General features: G+C 35.1%; 1 protein-coding gene across 1 annotated transcript; it reads right to left on the bottom strand.

The window, feature by feature from the left end:
* Window positions 1-6096: 6096 nt before the first annotated feature.
* On the bottom strand, window positions 6097-7604 carry LOC145030302 (uncharacterized). Its single transcript, XM_078978690.1, has 7 exons — window positions 7464-7604; window positions 7265-7307; window positions 6899-7121; window positions 6750-6802; window positions 6498-6635; window positions 6365-6455; window positions 6097-6271 (listed from the first exon to the last, which is right to left on the bottom strand). Exons 1-7 carry the CDS (start codon window positions 7602-7604, stop codon window positions 6097-6099), a joined length of 864 nt encoding a protein of 287 aa, XP_078834816.1.
* Between the last annotated feature and the right edge of the window lie 9559 nt (window positions 7605-17163).

The raw sequence follows: 17163 nt of genomic DNA, 5'->3' as shown, positions 1-17163 counted from the left end.
TACTACCCAAATATCCAAGGTATGCAAATGGCATATAACTCGATCACAATGAACCCGCTCGAAAATAAAATGCTCAACCGCTAATGATGCAGAACCATAACAATACAATCATGCACAAAATAAAAGAACTGAAAACGGAAGTCGCATACCTGCAATGTCCGGTGTTGCTCGCATCTCCAAAGTAGCCATCTGAAAAGCCCTGCCTCCTACCGCAGGCGCCTCCGCACGACCCTGACGGTCGTCTGTGATCCTCAAAGTTGCAGGGGCGGGTGCCATCACCCGTCCTGATGAAAACAAACTAGGGCACTGGGCCTTCTTGTGGCCCCGCTGATTGCAGTGAAAACATATCAAGTTTGATCCCTGGGTGATGGTAGCAGTACAATCTCTGCTAAAATGACCCGTACGACCGCACCTGAAACAGCCAGACTCACCACCACTACCACTCCTGTACGCGCCCCCGTGCGTCCTGCCACACCTTCCGCATCGACTGCGGTCCTGATAATCCCTCGACCTCGAATCCGTTCCCTTGGTCCTTTTGCCCGAACTCGCGGCTACCTGAACCTCATCCGGCTTCCTCTTCCGGATCTGCTCCAAATCAATTTCCCTCTCCCTGGCCCGAGAAATCATATCCTCCAGGGTCTTACATCCGGACCTACTCACGAACTCCCTGATGTCATCCCTCAGCATCTCGTGATATCGTGCCTTCTTCATCTCCTCATCCACGACATACTGCGGAACAAGAAGGGCTCTCTCTTTGAACTTGGCGGTGATCTCCGCCACAGTCTCAGTAGTCTGCGTCAAATCCTGAAACTCCCGGGCCAACTGCTGCACCTCAATAATCGGTGAAAACTCCGCTCTAAACCTCGCTGAGAAATCACTCCAAGTCATCGCATCCAACGCGACATCATCTCCCAAAGCGTGACCAATCTCCTCCCACCAATCCCTCGCTCTGTCCTTCAGAAGACAAGAAGCGAGTCTGACCTTGTCCTCCTCAGGACACCGGCTCGTACGGAATGCGTTGGCAACATCAGCCAACCACCTGCTGCTAGCGATGGGGTCCCTAGCCCCATGATAATCTGGTGCCCCGCAGGCTCTGAACTCCCGAAATGTCAAGGTATGCACTCCCAACAAAGCCATCATCTCAGTACGGAAGGCTCCCAGCCTCTCATCCAAAATCTCCAATATACCCTCCTTGACCGTGCCAAAGATCACAGGAGTCTGAGCTAGAATACTGCGCATAACCTCCGCTGATATCAACTCCCTCATCCGCTCCTCGAGCTGCTCGGCCCCTAAACCCGAGCCTAATCCCTCTCCGGTGCCTGATCTGCCCGCTGGTCCCTCTTGCAATGTCACCATACTGAAACATACAACATAACCACTATCAGAATACTCCTCGCTGCTGCGAGACCAAACATACTCACTACCAGGTTCCCGGTCTTGTCTCGGCCTTCCCTGAATCAAGTACGGATCCTCTGCTTTCAGTAGTACGGGCCCATACTACCTTCCACATCTATGCGTACTTTCCTCAGGAACTGCTTTGACTCCACCAGGTCCCTTTTCTACTTCTACTGCTCCAAGCACTACCCCATCCTTGGCTTACCCTAAGGAAACCCTTGACTCAACTCAAACCAGTCCTCAGCTGCTGAAGGCCTCCTCGCAATGCCAATTAGCCATCACCTGGATACCATCACATGTGATGAGGCTCAGATAATCCTTCAAGTAAAAGACTCGTTCCTACCATGGTTGGACTTAAACAAGAGCTGCGCAATAGGACCAAATCCAACACTCTAAGATTATTCAACCCTGATTACATGTGACGTGACGTATCCACCTAATGGCTAACTCCCATCACTTAGAACCCCACAATGCACAAAGCAAGCAGCATTCAGACAACGGAAAATCTAACCATAACATACTCAAGCAATCATATCCACATAGCAAGAATCTGAACGAGCATGCAACACAACTCATAAACTCAGGCATAACCTAATCAGGCTATCCTACTATTGACTATTCAGCACTATCATGCAGATCAAAAGCACATATAACAGGCACATAAGGCATCCTCCCTAGATCCTTAGTCCTAATCTAGCATGCTGTTCTATTAACTGATAATCAAAACATAAACTTGTATGGGTATTTTGGGGTACTTACTTGAGCTCGGTTGATTGCATGCACCACACCTCTTTTCTCTTTTCAAGTTCTTTTCTTTTTGAATTCTTTTTACTTTTATAAAGCTGTTTTCTTTCTCAAAACTCTCTTTACAAAACTATCTTTTCGCTTTTGAAAACTTTTTATCCGACCCCTCAGTTTGAGTTCAGGCACACCCGAGAGTATGCCCAAATCCCTCAAACCAAGGCTCTGATACCAACTTGTAACGACCCAAAATTTAAGACCAAAAATTTCTTTAATAAATCATTACTTAAAGTAACATCATCATTCCAAAACATAATATGAGTATAAGTTTTCAAAACATATGTTCGTTATCAGAGTAAACATTCCCAGGCTGTCTAATCTATGGTGTGTGCCATGCGATCACCCCGAGCTCATTCCTCCGCTACCGGAAGTACCTGAAACCAAAACTGAAAACCGTAAGCACGAAGCTTAGTGAGTTCCCCACCCTACCACATACCATGCATAACCACATACTGCACATACTGGGCCACGCCCCCTATCTTGGGCCTCGCCCCCTTCCTCGGGCCTCGCCCGCTACAACGGCCCCGCCGCTCCAGGCCCCGCCTGGCTTCTAGCCCCGCTCGGATACAGATCTGTTTTACTTAGGCCTCGCCTGTCACAGGGCCTCGCCCGTCAACAAATAATAACACATAAACATTTCATAACACATAACTAACACATGCAACTGGTTCTGTCCTAAGGCCTCGCCTTTCCTGGGCCTCGCCCATGTCCTGCTACTGAGGAGTCATGGAACCCCATCCATGCTCCTAATGGTAGTGAGGTACGGGCCTAGCCCACTCTTACTCCTGTTCTAATTCGGGCCTCACCCCTAATCTGCTACTAGTAATATATGGAACCCCATCCACACTCTGCTATTGGTGAGATACGGGACCGCGCCCACACTCACCTCCCTACCAGGTACATACATGTATCACACAGACAACAAGTATAAACTATCATATATAAACAATTCCTTGGGCGCCCGCCCGCTATTACTGGACCTCGTACTGCAAACAATGCTAGCATATTGTGCCTAGGGCTAACCCCCAGGTCTTCTACTCATAACTACATGGGCCGGCATTGTGGCCTTAGACCCATTCACACAAAGGGAAACTCACCTGAACTGGCTGAACTTGCTGATGATCTCACTAGCTGCTTCCCGACAACTCACGGAACTCCTGCTCCCCTTGCTCCCCGAACTACCAATATCAATGCAACACTGAGTCTAACTGACCCCCGAAAGACAATCAAGTCCACCCTGGTCCAAAGTCAAAGTCCAGGTCAAAGTCAACCTTCCAGGTCAACCCTACTCGCCGAGTCACCCTACTGACTCGCCGAGTTCAAAATGATCAGATTCCTTTCATTCGCGACTCGACTCGCCGAGTCTACCGATTTCTGAGTCCAGACCTGTTCAACTCACTGAGTCTCCACCCGACTCACTGATTCGAGTCACAACTCGAAGGGTTTGGGGTTTCGCGACCTGACTCGCCGAGTCCAAGAACAGACTCGCCGAGTCCAAGGCAATCTTCATACGACTCGACGAGTTGTTCATCCCACTCGTCGAGTTTCTCCACAACTTCATGCTACTCGCCGAGTCCACTCAAAGGACTCGTCGAGTCCCTTCAGATCTCCTTACATGCAGAGGATTTTTGAGTCATGCATGGACTCCAAACTATAGATCCACCCTTCCCAAGCCTATTCCACACGTAAAGTTGCAAACTTTACGTGTAGAGAAGGAGATCTAGGCAAAATATGCCATAAACTAGAGTGTAAGGCCAAGGGGCTTCAAAATTGACTTAATGGATGATACTTTATGCTTCTCCAGGCCATAACACACTTGGATCTGAAGTGGCAACTCCAGATCCGGCTTCTAACTCAAAATAATGACATTATGGCAAAAGAGCCCCAACAACCACACATAGATCTAGGTGCAAAAAGGGTCCAGGAACTAGTTTATTACCTCCAAGTGCTCAGAATGAACTCACAATCCTAGATCTATAGCTCCTTCTTGCTCCTCCAAGTTCCTTCTTCCTTTTCCAAGCTTTAATGCACCTTCCAAGGCTCAACTAGTAGATATGACGGCTAGGGTTTGATATCCAGGGCTAAAGAGGCAGTAAGGAACCCTAGGAAGAAGATTAAGACATTTATATAGGCCCCAAGTCCCGAATTTAGGGTTTTCCAGGCACAGACCAGACTCGCCGAGTCGATCGCTTACACCTCGACCCGGATCCCGCTCGGACTCGTCGAGTCCCTCCTTGGACTCGCCGAGTCGGCCCTTAAATTAGGGATTTTCTTTCCTTTCATGGCTTTTGAAACTTTGGGTGTTACAAGTATTTTATGTAGTTTATATCACTTGTGTGCTAGTTGTACACTTAAAGCTTTGGAAACCATTTACATGTATAATTAGTGAAAACATAGATCCAAAGCTTCTAGGGTTGTATGTGCGCCATAGGATGTTGTAGTATACAAAACCCAACATTTGGTTGGAATTGGAGTTGTTGTGAGAATGATATTGGTTGTTTTTTTATTTATTTAAGAACGGCGGAAATATATAGAACTAGCAAAAGCTAGAAAAAAAAAATACATTAAGTGATTACAAAAGATGGGCTTCTCACCCAATCAACCCAGTTAACTTTAAACTTAGAATATCTAGATTTAATCCAAAAATAAGATTGAGATTAAATCGAATCCTAAATGACCGTCTTACAACGTTTGTCTTTCGCAAATAGAAAACTATTTCGATAAGACCATAACGCCCAAAACATGGTGTTAACCACTGCATCTAGACATCTCTTGACCTAGAGAGATAAACAAGTATAATCTAACCAAGAAAATCATTCCGATATAGAAGAAAGTAAACGCATATCCACCTCCCACCATCTAGAAACAAGACTCCATAAATCCATAGTCATACCACAAGTAAATAAAAGATGATTGACGGTCTAAACATTATTGCCACAAATAGGACAAAGCACAGAACCAATGTCAATTCCTCGTCTATGTAAATTCACTCCGATAGGAACTTTATTCAAGTGCAGTCTCCAAAAAAATATATTGACATTGGAAGGTAGGAAGCGATTCCATCTAGTAGATTAACAGGAGATCTCTAAAATTTGGGAATCAATCACACGCCTAGCAGAAGCAACTGTGTAACCAACGGAAGCATTAGGAGACCACAACGAAGAGTCTTGATTCTCACAAAAAACCACATGGCTAACAAAAGACATTAATGCATTAAATTGAACCAACTCCTCACCTCCTATAGGAAGGCGTCTAAAAACCAAAACCAGTCACACAACTTTAACCTATCAGCCACGATACAATTCTTCTCCAAATCAAGCGCAAAAACCCTAGGGAACCGAGTTTTTAAAGGGATATCACCACACCAAACGTCCTCCCAAAATAAAGTAGAATTCCCTTTCCTAATGTTTCGGACACACAAGGACAAAAGATCTAAACCTTTTTTGGAAAAGGATCTGACTGCATTGATCGTCATCTTCCATGGAGACATCAAAGAACTTCTAATGCAAGCTTTATCAATACCCCCATCTACCCCATGAATATTTTTTATGACAATAGCCCATAAGTCATTAGGCTTCATTATAAATCTTCAAATCCATTTGAATAAAAGAGAGATATTGAGAGCATAAATACTACCAATGCCTAAACCCTCGAGTTCTTTACTAGCCAAACACTTTTTCCAAGCAATCCAAGTCATCTTCCTATATTCCAAGTCACCACCCACAAAAAAATCATTGCGAAGAGATTCCAATATTTTTTTTACATCTACTGGACTGGCATCCTGTAAATGGACATATAGTAAGTAGGGAGATTCCCAAAGACAACTTTAAGCAACACCATTTGGCCTCCAATAGAAAGGGTACGAGCCTTACCACCAGAAAGTTTTTTTTTTTAAACTTATCAAAAAACTCCTTCCAATTGGCAATACGCGACATATTGCAACCAACCGGAAACCCCAATATAAGTAAAAGGAAAACATGAGGGCCCATAGCCTAACACCGCAACCATGTCATTAATATCATCTTCAAACACGGAAATACCCAACAACTTACTTTTTTGAACATTTATTTTCAACCTCGAAGACAGAAAAAAAAATCGTAAGATACTAATTAAATTAGTAGCATTCCGAATAGACCATTCCCCCAAAAACATCACATCATCCGCATACATAAGATGAGAAATAAATAAGCTATTATCACTAATCGGAGCACCTTTGAAGAGACCAATAAACATCGCCTTGCAAATTACTGCATGCAAGCCTTCAATTGCAATAATAAATAGAAAATGGGATAAATGATCACCTTGATGAAGACCTCTACAAATCTCAAATTCAGTCGTAGGAGAACTGTTAACCAAAAAGGAAGCACGATCATTCATCAGGAAACCTTCAATCCATCTTCTCCATTTAGAACCAAAACCCATTTCTTCCATCATAAGATCTAAAAAATCACATCTTAACGAATCAAATGCTTTTTCAAAATCCACTTTAAACACAAGCAACTATGATTTTCGTTTCCGATACCACTCCATAATTTTATTAAGATTCATAGGACCATCCAAAATATTTTTGCCTTTAATAAAAGCAGATTGCTCAGGACTAACACAACTGCCAATAACCAAGCTTAACCGATTAGTTAAAAGCTTGCCAATAATTTTATATTGACAACCTATCAGACTAATAGGTCTAAAATCAGAAACAAACTTTGGGGAAGTAATTTTAGGGATCAAAGCAATAAAAGAAGAGTTGCACCCTTTTGGAAAATGGCTTTTTATAAAGAAATCTTCAACAAAACGAACAACATCTTTCTCAATCATCGACCAGAATGCCTTAAAGAAAGCGAAAGAAAAACAATCGGGGCCCAAAGCACGATCACTGCCACAATCCCAAACGGCGCATTTGATCTCATCACAGGAAAACATAGAATCTAAAAAATTGGCATTGCTTAAGACAACTGATTAGGGAGGGGAGCATCACACCACATCCGAGAAGAAGCTGTAGAAGAGAAATGACGACTAAAATGGTTAAAAAATTCTGATTTTATTAAATTAGGGTCTTTAAGCCAATTACCATCTTTCATAATGCCTTCGGTTTCCATTTGTCTATGCTTTTTCTTAAGAATATCATGAAAAAACTTAGAATTTTCATCTCATTCCACAACCCAATTAATCTTAGCTTTTTGAGATAAATCTTTAGATTCACAAATTAAGAATATAAGTTAACTTTTTTCCGAATGTTATCTAAGAATCAAATCTTCTTTCGAAGCAACCCCACTATCAACCAGAACATCCATAACTGCAATAACATAACTAAGATTAGCTTTTTCCGTCTTGAGCAATGATCTATTATCAAGATTCCATTTTCGAATTGCCGACTTGAGAAGCTGAAGTTTCTTTTTGAAAGCCACCATACCGTTAACATTAAGGAATTCAACATTATTCAAGGTATTCATGGCCGATCTACTGGTTTTTAATGCCTAGGGTGAGATAAGTTAATTATGCCCCTATGTTGGAACCATTACAACATTATTTACAATACAAAAGTGTAATACCATTTTGTATTTAATATTTTTATACAAACAAAACACTTGCAAAACCACTTAAAAACAATGTTTCAAATAATTATTCCATATATTTACACTTTAATCATTCACTTCACACAAATGTTCTTAGCTTTCTTAGTAAGTAGATTCAACAAAGACAACTATATGCACTATTAATTATAACTATTTGCAACATAAGCCTCATTTTTTATTCTGATAGAGGTTTATCAAAATACATATTCATATTTGAGGTTTCCAGATTTAATCAGTTTCAAACTTTGAAACATATTTTTTTTAGGGATAATGTCATAAAAACCCTTAAGTTTTTCAGACATGTGCGGTTTTACCCTTTGACGGCATTTTGGTTCGCTTATACCGCAAACTTGCAACTTTTTTTTCGGTTTTACCCTTTTAACAGGTTCAGCAGGTTACCTGCTTAGGTGGCGAGCCATGTGTGCGCCGAATGGACTGATTTTGCTGACGTGTCAGCCACATAAGCGCCGACTGTGCTTTATGCATTTAATACAAAAATTAAAAGATTTTAAGGAGAATGGAGTTAGAGGGATTCGAACCCACAACCTTTAATTTAGAAACCATAGCACATACCACTAGGCTGGGAAGGTTTTTGTGTTTATCAACCTGAAAACATTAGATATAATGTATATTAACGAAAAAATGTATATACAATAATAATAATAATAATAATAATAATAATAATAATAATAATTATTATTATTATTATTATTATTATTATTATTATTATTATTATTATTATTACTACTTTTTTTTATAAGTGTATACATATATTTTTAATTATAGTTTAAAGGTATAATCATATTTATAAAAGTACAAAATACATTTTATAAGATTAAAAAACATATTTAATGGTATATATATTTTTTAAAGCGTGTTTGGTTTATTTATATACTTAAAAACGCATTTTTAAATAAATAAATAAATATATATATATATATATATATATATATATATATATATATATATATATATATATATATATATATATATATATCTTACGATTTTAAAAGTATAAATATATTTTAAATTACGTTTGTAAAGGTATAAATATGATTATCAGTATAAAAAATATTTTTTTAAAGTTTAAAATACATTTTTGTAAATGTATTTATACACTTAAAAACATATGTACGCCTATAAAAACGTAGTTTTATGAAGAAATATGTATTTATAGACTTAAAATGATTTTTTTAATATATAAATACTTTTCAAAAAATGTATTTTAATCTTTAAAGGCGTACATATGTTTTTAAGTGTATAAATAAACTAAATACGCTTCAAATATATATATATATATATATATATATATATATATATATATATATATATATATATATATATATATACCATTAAATATGTTCTTTAATCTTTAAAAACGTATTTTGTACCTTTATAAATATAATTATACATTTAAACTACAATTGAAAATATAAGTATACACTTATCAAAAAAGAAAATAATAATAATAATAATAATAATAATAATAACAATAATTATTATTATTATTATTGTTATTATTATTATTATTATTATTATTATTGTATAATAATAATAACAATAATAATAATAACAATAATAATAATTATTATTATTATTATTGTTATTATTATTATTATTATTATTATTATTATTATTGTATATACATTTTTTCGTTAATATACATTATATCTAATGTTTTCAGGTTAATAAACACAAAAATGTTCCTAGCTTAGTGGTATCCGCTATAGTTTCTGAATTTGAGGTTGTGGGTTTGAATCCCCTTTACTCCATTCTCCCTAAAAGCTTTTAATTTTTGTATTAAATGCATAAAGCACAGTCAGTGCTTATGTGGCTGACACGTCAGCAAAATCAGTCCATTCAGCGCACACGTGGCTCGCCACTTAAGCAGGTAACCTGCTGAACCTATTAAAAGGGTAAAACCGAAAAAAAAGTTGCAAGTTTGCGGTATAAACGAACCAAAATGCTGTCAAAGGGTAAAACCGCATATTTCTGAAAAACTTAAGGGTTTTTATGATATTATCCCTTTTTTTTATTACCAAAAATGACAATGTACATTAGAAATGAGACCTACAATAGCATTAAACTTCTAAGTTTTTATTTTTCTCCGTTTATTCTATCCCAAAACGGACCATCTTTCAAGATATAATGAGTTTCAAAATTTGAAACTTTAATTCTTCATTTTATTTCCAGTGTCTTTACCTATGAAAGACAAAAAAAAACCCATACAATAAGATATAAGAAGCTAAGAATAGGTAGTCGATAAAAAGTATTGCTTACCAAAAAGAGCACGCTAATCAAAAATCAAAACAGATAAAACCTTAACCCAAAATCGAAATAAGAAAAACTTACCAGACCTTTAAAGCTCAAGAGTTTAACCCAATAATCTGAAATTGTACACACAATTATTTCATAATCAGAAATTATATATATATATATATATATATATATATATATATATATATATATATATATATATATATATATATATCAAATATATGAATTCAGATTAATCAGATAGATAATTAAAATGTTAAAAAAATGGAGTATGGTCACAAAAACAATAAAATAAGCACAATCAAAAAACCATTTGTCAAGAAATCTGAACTGAGGTTAACCAAATTGAAAATCATACCTCTGAACGGTTGAAGTGTACATAAGTAAACAGAGTTAGTCTTCACTTTTCGGAATTCGATATTCAAGTAAACAGAAGAAATCGTCAAATCGGGATAAAGGGTGAGAGGGTATTTAGAAATCGATTAAAAGAGTCATGAGGGTATAAAAAATCATGTGATTTAAGAAAGAAATTGACAGGAGAGATTCGACGCCTAGTATTTTGCATCTTGATTCTCGAGTATTAGTCTTGATGCTTCGTTATTATAGGAGAGTAGGCGTCGAGTACAATCAAAACATTTCAATTCTCGCGCTTTTCCTCCCTGCATCGATTGAAGTTACCGCCTTACCGTCGAGAACCGATCGAATGTATAACTTGGGCAAAAGTAACCTCGGTCATACCTATAACATACTCGACTAAAATGATGCCCTTATCTTTTTGATGCCCTGGGCTACTGCCCAATTCGACCATGTATTGGGCTGGCACTACAAGTATTAACAACAAGCTCATGAAAACCATCCATATCAAGCCAAGAATTAAAGAAGTGGAAAGGAGTAGGGCCAAAATCAACAACATTCCCCTTGAGCAAGATAGGTCGATGATCCGGGATGAACTTGAGCAAGATAGGGAACGATATTGGCTGTTGATAAGGGTTTTATTGAAAGAGGTGTTTTGAAAAAAATTGTTGAAATGGTTGTTAGAAAATGTTTTGATGTTGAATTGGGAAACTTTGTAGCATACCCATGAATCTACCACTAGGTGAAATGAAATGTGGGAATTGTCGAGCTGATGTGTTTACGTGAATGGACCATCTCGGTTTAGGGTGTTTGGATTTGTGTTAGGTGGTGGTGTGTTTAAGCTTTGCTCTATTATTTGAGTAAAAAGATACAAGAGAAAAATATAAAATTTAGAGAATATAGAATGAAAGATTATAGTGCTGACGTTTAGTATTTATACGTAGAAGCATAAATTAATTTTAATATACTTGTTGTTCGAAAAACATAATTCAAAAAAATAATAATAAAGGGATCATTGAACGATCGAATTTTTGAGCACTTTGTGTTTGGTCATCATAGTTGCGGCCACGTCCCTCCATGCCTTCCTTTCACCATGTCACCATAGTGGCGTGCATGGATGGATCCAAAAAATAAAGTTCAAGTGGTTGCATAATTTTTTTAGGAATTGTATATCTAGAGATACTCAAGTCTTACCAAGGTTTATATGCATTGGTCCATAGCTAAATACGTTGCTAAACCATTACCAATGAATTTACACTAATTTTACATTTGACAGGAAAAACTGAAAATTAGTTCATACTACCCGAAGCTCTACAATAAATATGTCTCTGGCGATGACTTGTCCATATCATCACGATGCAACGAGCCTTTGGAGTATACAGGTTATAAACAAATCGAACGAACTCAAACAAATGCTTGTTCATATCCGTTCTTTTAAGTTGGCTGAACAAACGAAACAAACGAACACGAACAAATAAATGAACGAGTTTTCTTGTTCATATTTTATTTTTTCTGTAACAAATTATCTTATTCATACTTGTGAACATGTTAAGTGAACATAAACGAACAGAGATACACAATATATGAATATAAACAAACACATAATATAATAATATACTAAAAAAACAATTGAATATATACATACATATATATATATATATATATATATATATATATATATATATATATATATATATATATATATATAGTGAGGTTCATATGAGACGACCTAATTTTGTGAGACCGTGAGATGTAATCCTAACCACTCATTTAGTAGATAAAAAAAACATTTTTAAAATGCAAAATAATTGATAATTTTCGAAAAAAAAATTCAAATATTGGAATTTATATTTTCCAAAAAATAAAAACAAAAATAAAAATAATACATTTTTTACATATTCGAGTAGAATATTATAATATTCTACATATCTGACAAATCTAATATAATATTTTAAAATTCTAAAAATCACATTAGAATATTTACAGTGTAATATTCTACTAGAATATTTCACGTATTTTCAAAAAAAAATGGTAATTTTTCATTTTTTTAAGTAATTAAAGTTCCGAAAATAATAATTAAAAAAAGATTTTTTTTTATTTTTCCTTTTATTTTGCATTTTAAAATTATTTTTAGATTTCGTCTCATGGTCTCACAAAATTAACAGGGTCTCAAATGAGCCTGAACATATATATATATATATATATATATATATATATATATATATATATATATATATATATATATATATATATATATATATATATATATATATATATATATATATATATATATATATATATATATATACACACACTAACGTTTACTCAAACCAAACGATGAGTATATGTAGTTTTTCATAAATTGATTTTTAGAGGGGAAGTTATTTTCTAGGGAATAGTTTTCATGAATAGATAAACCTCATTGAAGTATTGTCTATAGATAATTCTTTGTTCACAATGAGGGTGTAAGATATAAACTTATCGATGTGATATCCTTCTAGGCAATGACACGTAAAGTTTCCATGTAAAACATTATCAACCTCATATGGATATTAACATTTAGGAACCAATCCAATTACAATGGTATATTTGATGATTAACAATCAATTTTAATTGGATTTATATGTTTTAATAGAGACACCTAATTAACTTTATTGTTTGAAGACTCCCCGATAACTTTTATGTAAATAACAATATAATGGATTAACTTTTGTTTTGAAAATATGATAAGGTTAAGGGTTAATTTGAAAACTTCAACAAATTTATTTAAATAAACATTTATAATGACCATCCAAATATATATTTGTTTAATACATGCATCATTTGATATTTGTTTTTTAAATAAGAGAATGTAATAATAATAAAAAAAATTTGACAGTAAACAAGCAAATTATTTTAAACAAAAGCATAAAAAATTTGATATGATTATTTCTAATTAATATAATTCGGCTATGTCCAAAACATGGTTATATTCACTAATTTATAACCTATCATTTTTAACTTTTATGTAAACAAGGGTAATATGTAATTACAAATCAAACACATAAATAATTCACAAAAGTTAATATCTTGAAAAATAAAAAATGCAAAGAAAAAGAACACTTACATAAATAAATCACAAAACTTAATATCTTGAAAAATAAAAAATACAAAAGAAAAAGAACACTTACTGCATAACGTAAACTCTAATTTGGTTAATGTCTTTTTTTCCTACAACTTTAAGGGTACTTTTGACCAACCAACTGTAGATAAACACCTATGATTTCGTAATAGATATAACGTTGTTTTGTTTTCATTCAGACCAAATTTAATTTAATGTTGAATGCAAGATATAACAATACACTTGCATGCAATTGTGTATTACAACATCCTACTTCTATTTATTTATGAGTTGTTAGTGTCTAACTTTATAATCTCATGTGTAGTCTCCTAGTCTTCAACATCTATAACCTTATGAGATTCAATTCAACAACATTTGTATTTCCTTAATTACTTCATATCAATGAATCTGGAAAAAAGGGGCATTTGACCCAACAGGAGGCTGAACAATATGAATGTTGTTTATAACTGTGACCTCATGTGCAAGAATCCTCTGACCACCCATTTATAAACCTGAGTTAGCAAAGAATAAATTTTAGCATCCATAGTTCATGATAGGAAAATTAATCTTATAAATTAGTAAGCATCCATAGTTCGTGAGAGATTTCTCTCACCATTCACATGATTTTTTACTTCTAGTTATAAGTGATCCTTTGACCTAATCTTGGACTTCATATTATTTTTGGTTCTATTTTTGGAAACCAAATGGCTTGAATCCAACAAAATTAGTATTTGTGTTCTCTGCAAAGTATATATTGACATTGATACACAACATTATTGAGTTGTTCATAAAAAATAACCCAATTACCTTGTTTGTATGTTTTTTTTCTCATAATAGTCTTCATCGGATGTTTCTGGTATCATTTTTTTCATCAAGATTGCTCCTAGCCCCACCCTTACCCCCACCGCTTCCTTTCTATCCTGTTATAAAAAAAAAGTTAAAAAGTAGCAAACGAACCAAAACTGTAAAAGAAACAAAGTTGAAAAAGGGATACGACAGGGGGAAATGCAAAATATATTCTAAAAGCATCTCTTCTTTCCTTTTTGTGTATGCCTATCTCAAACCAATATTCTACCATATAAGAGAGCACAACACTATCAAGCATGGATCTTTTAACTTTAAGGCATTCAAAGAAATGTTAAAAAAACATACGCACACAACAAAAGTTAATAAAGCAAGACCTGGAAATCATAAATCAGAAACACCATATAACTTACTCAAGTTTGTACTAAAGTATTATCATCATAAATGAAACCAAAAAAATCAAAATGATGAAGAAAACATAGATAAGTTTTGACATTAAAGGCATACATCGGCTTAGGGCTAGAAAATAACTTACTTAGTCTTGGGGATGTCTTATAGTCAAAATCCGTATGATGTTTACCTTCAAAATGTGTAGAAACCATAAGAAATCACAGATTATTTCCTATACAAATTAGATATATCGAATGAACAATATTTTTATATAATAAACAACCCAAATTTGAGAAAAGCAAAAGAAAAGCATGCATACAAAAAAAAAAAACAAAAACAAAATAACAAAAATCCAGTGACTGAGTTAAAGAAAAGAGTCGAGAAACACATCATATACCTGAAATCAATATGAAGAAGCATAAAGTCCATTTCAACTGTATTTACTACAATAAATACATCAATCAAAGTAAACAGATGCAAGAAATATATATTTTCTTGCTACATGGATAGCAGTGTGTGGTGGTGAAGGTAACTAGTTAGGGAAGAGATAAGGAGAAGAGAGGAGGTGGTGGTTATGTTAGCTGCTGATGGAGATGGATTATAAGTTGAGGCAGAGATATAACATTACTTCCAACTACACTAACACTTGTTATAGGTACACATGCAATAATCAATAAAATTAGGTACCAGAAATGCCCATTTCATTATATTTCTTATAAAATTATGTTTTAAAATGTTGTAAATAGTATAAAGTAAAGTAGGATGCTATAATAACAAAAAACGAAGGTAAATTACTATCAACGGCAAATTATTAGTATACTTTATAATTCTAATCACATAGATTTAAAAAAGAGAGTAAATTACATGAGATTGGAGCTTCTGCCCATCAAAAGTTTCTATTAAATCTTCTATCGAAGCTACTTGATGTTGCTAACATACACATCAAATGGTAGGCTTTTAGTTCAACCAATATGAAGATACTGTATGTAAAAAGAACAACATCAGTGGAATTCAATGATAAACGATTTGGCAGGATATGGTGGTACTATTCATGTGCCTTATAGCTCACTATCACCTTCCATAACATCCGATTATGGTATATACTTTTCTACAATACAAAAAGTCTAATCAATATACTGTGACATCCCTAATTTCACGGTCAGAAAAGACCGATTTGTTTATGCTTTGTTTTATAAAATCAGAGTAATCCTTTGATTAAAAGAGTTGTGGAATTTGTTCCCAAAATAAATATGATAAATTTTATCAAAACTTTTCTCAAGAGAATGTATTTTCATTAAATAATAAAACCTCAGGATGTCATGTTCCGCTACAGACCAAAAGCATAAACAATATAAAATAGACCTTACAACAGTTATTTATAACTACTGATCTATAATCCAAAATCTTTCGTCAAGTCCACCAACTTATACCCTTGTGTCATTACCTGTAATGCAAAGAAAACTGAGTGGGTCAGGCTTGGGAGCCTGGTGAGCATATATGGTTTTCAACCCAAAATAATACATTTATTATATTCGATTATCAAACAGTCAACCCAAATATCCATCCCCATATCTCCTTTATTTTCTCAAGGGTTTACCTTAAGAATTCGCTATCCTTCATTCATTCATTCCTAAGGATTTACCTAAGGAATTGGCACAAAAAGTCCATTTGCTACCACGGTTTATACAACAGGCACTACGTCACATAGTCACCAGTGTTCATACAATTGGCACTACGTTTCATAGTCGCAAAGGTTTACACAATAGGCACTACGTCTCATAGTCACCTGGGTTTACACAAAAGTCACGAAGTCACATCGTCACCAAGGTTCATCAGATAGGCACGAAGTCGCATCGTCATCAAGGTTTACTCAATAGGCACGAAGTCACATCGTCACCAACTATTCCATCTACCCATGTTCTACCTAACATTTTTTGTAGATTATAAATACAAACACAGTTTAAATCATTTAACACCCATATAAAAACATGAATTCCAAGCCTATCGCAAATAGACAAATAATATACAACACATAGCACGTATTTCATAGCTGATACTTTATATTTATATGTTAGAAGAAAGTAATTATACACTTACTTGATCAGAAGATGATTGGACAACACTACAGCTTATAGAAGTAGTATTCTTTGGTAGATTTGGAAGATCTTCACAAAAATTGGCTTCTCGCGGGCAGAGCTTCGGCTCCGGAATTTCACTTCTCGGGATCTTCGGGGATTCGGGACTTGCTTCGGGTCTTGGGAATGATACCGGGGCTTCAGGGTATTTCTTGCACGCAAAACGAGGTAAAAACACGAGAGAAAGGGAAGAACGGAGCACCAAAACTCGGCTGCACTCGACATCTATTTATAGGGGCTGAAACCTCGAATTACGTTGGGCGTAACCTGGATAAGGTCGCTGACTCCCCCCCCCCCCTCCTTTGGATAATATCGAAATTTATAATTAAATTTA

The sequence above is a fragment of the Lactuca saligna genome, chromosome 2 (assembly GCF_052625555.1).
Source record: "Lactuca saligna cultivar CGN05327 chromosome 2, ASM5262555v1, whole genome shotgun sequence".
Taxonomy (NCBI): Eukaryota; Viridiplantae; Streptophyta; class Magnoliopsida; order Asterales; family Asteraceae; genus Lactuca; species Lactuca saligna.
Note: the sequence above shows the minus strand (reverse complement) of the source record. Positions and strands in the feature narration are given on the sequence as shown.

Bases quoted from the DNA above. Each gene is read 5' to 3' on its own strand.
- LOC145030302 (XM_078978690.1), bottom strand. From the start codon at position 7,604: ATGGTGGCTTTCAAAAAGAAACTTCAGCTTCTCAAGTCGGCAATTCGA. The intron at 6,803-6,898 runs GTTTGTTTCTGA...GGTTATTGGCAG, and splicing joins CCTAAAATTACTTCCCCAAA to TTGTGTTAGTCCTGAGCAAT. The intron at 6,456-6,497 runs GTGATCATTTAT...TTGCAATTGAAG, and splicing joins TTGTAGAGGTCTTCATCAAG to GCTTGCATGCAGTAATTTGC.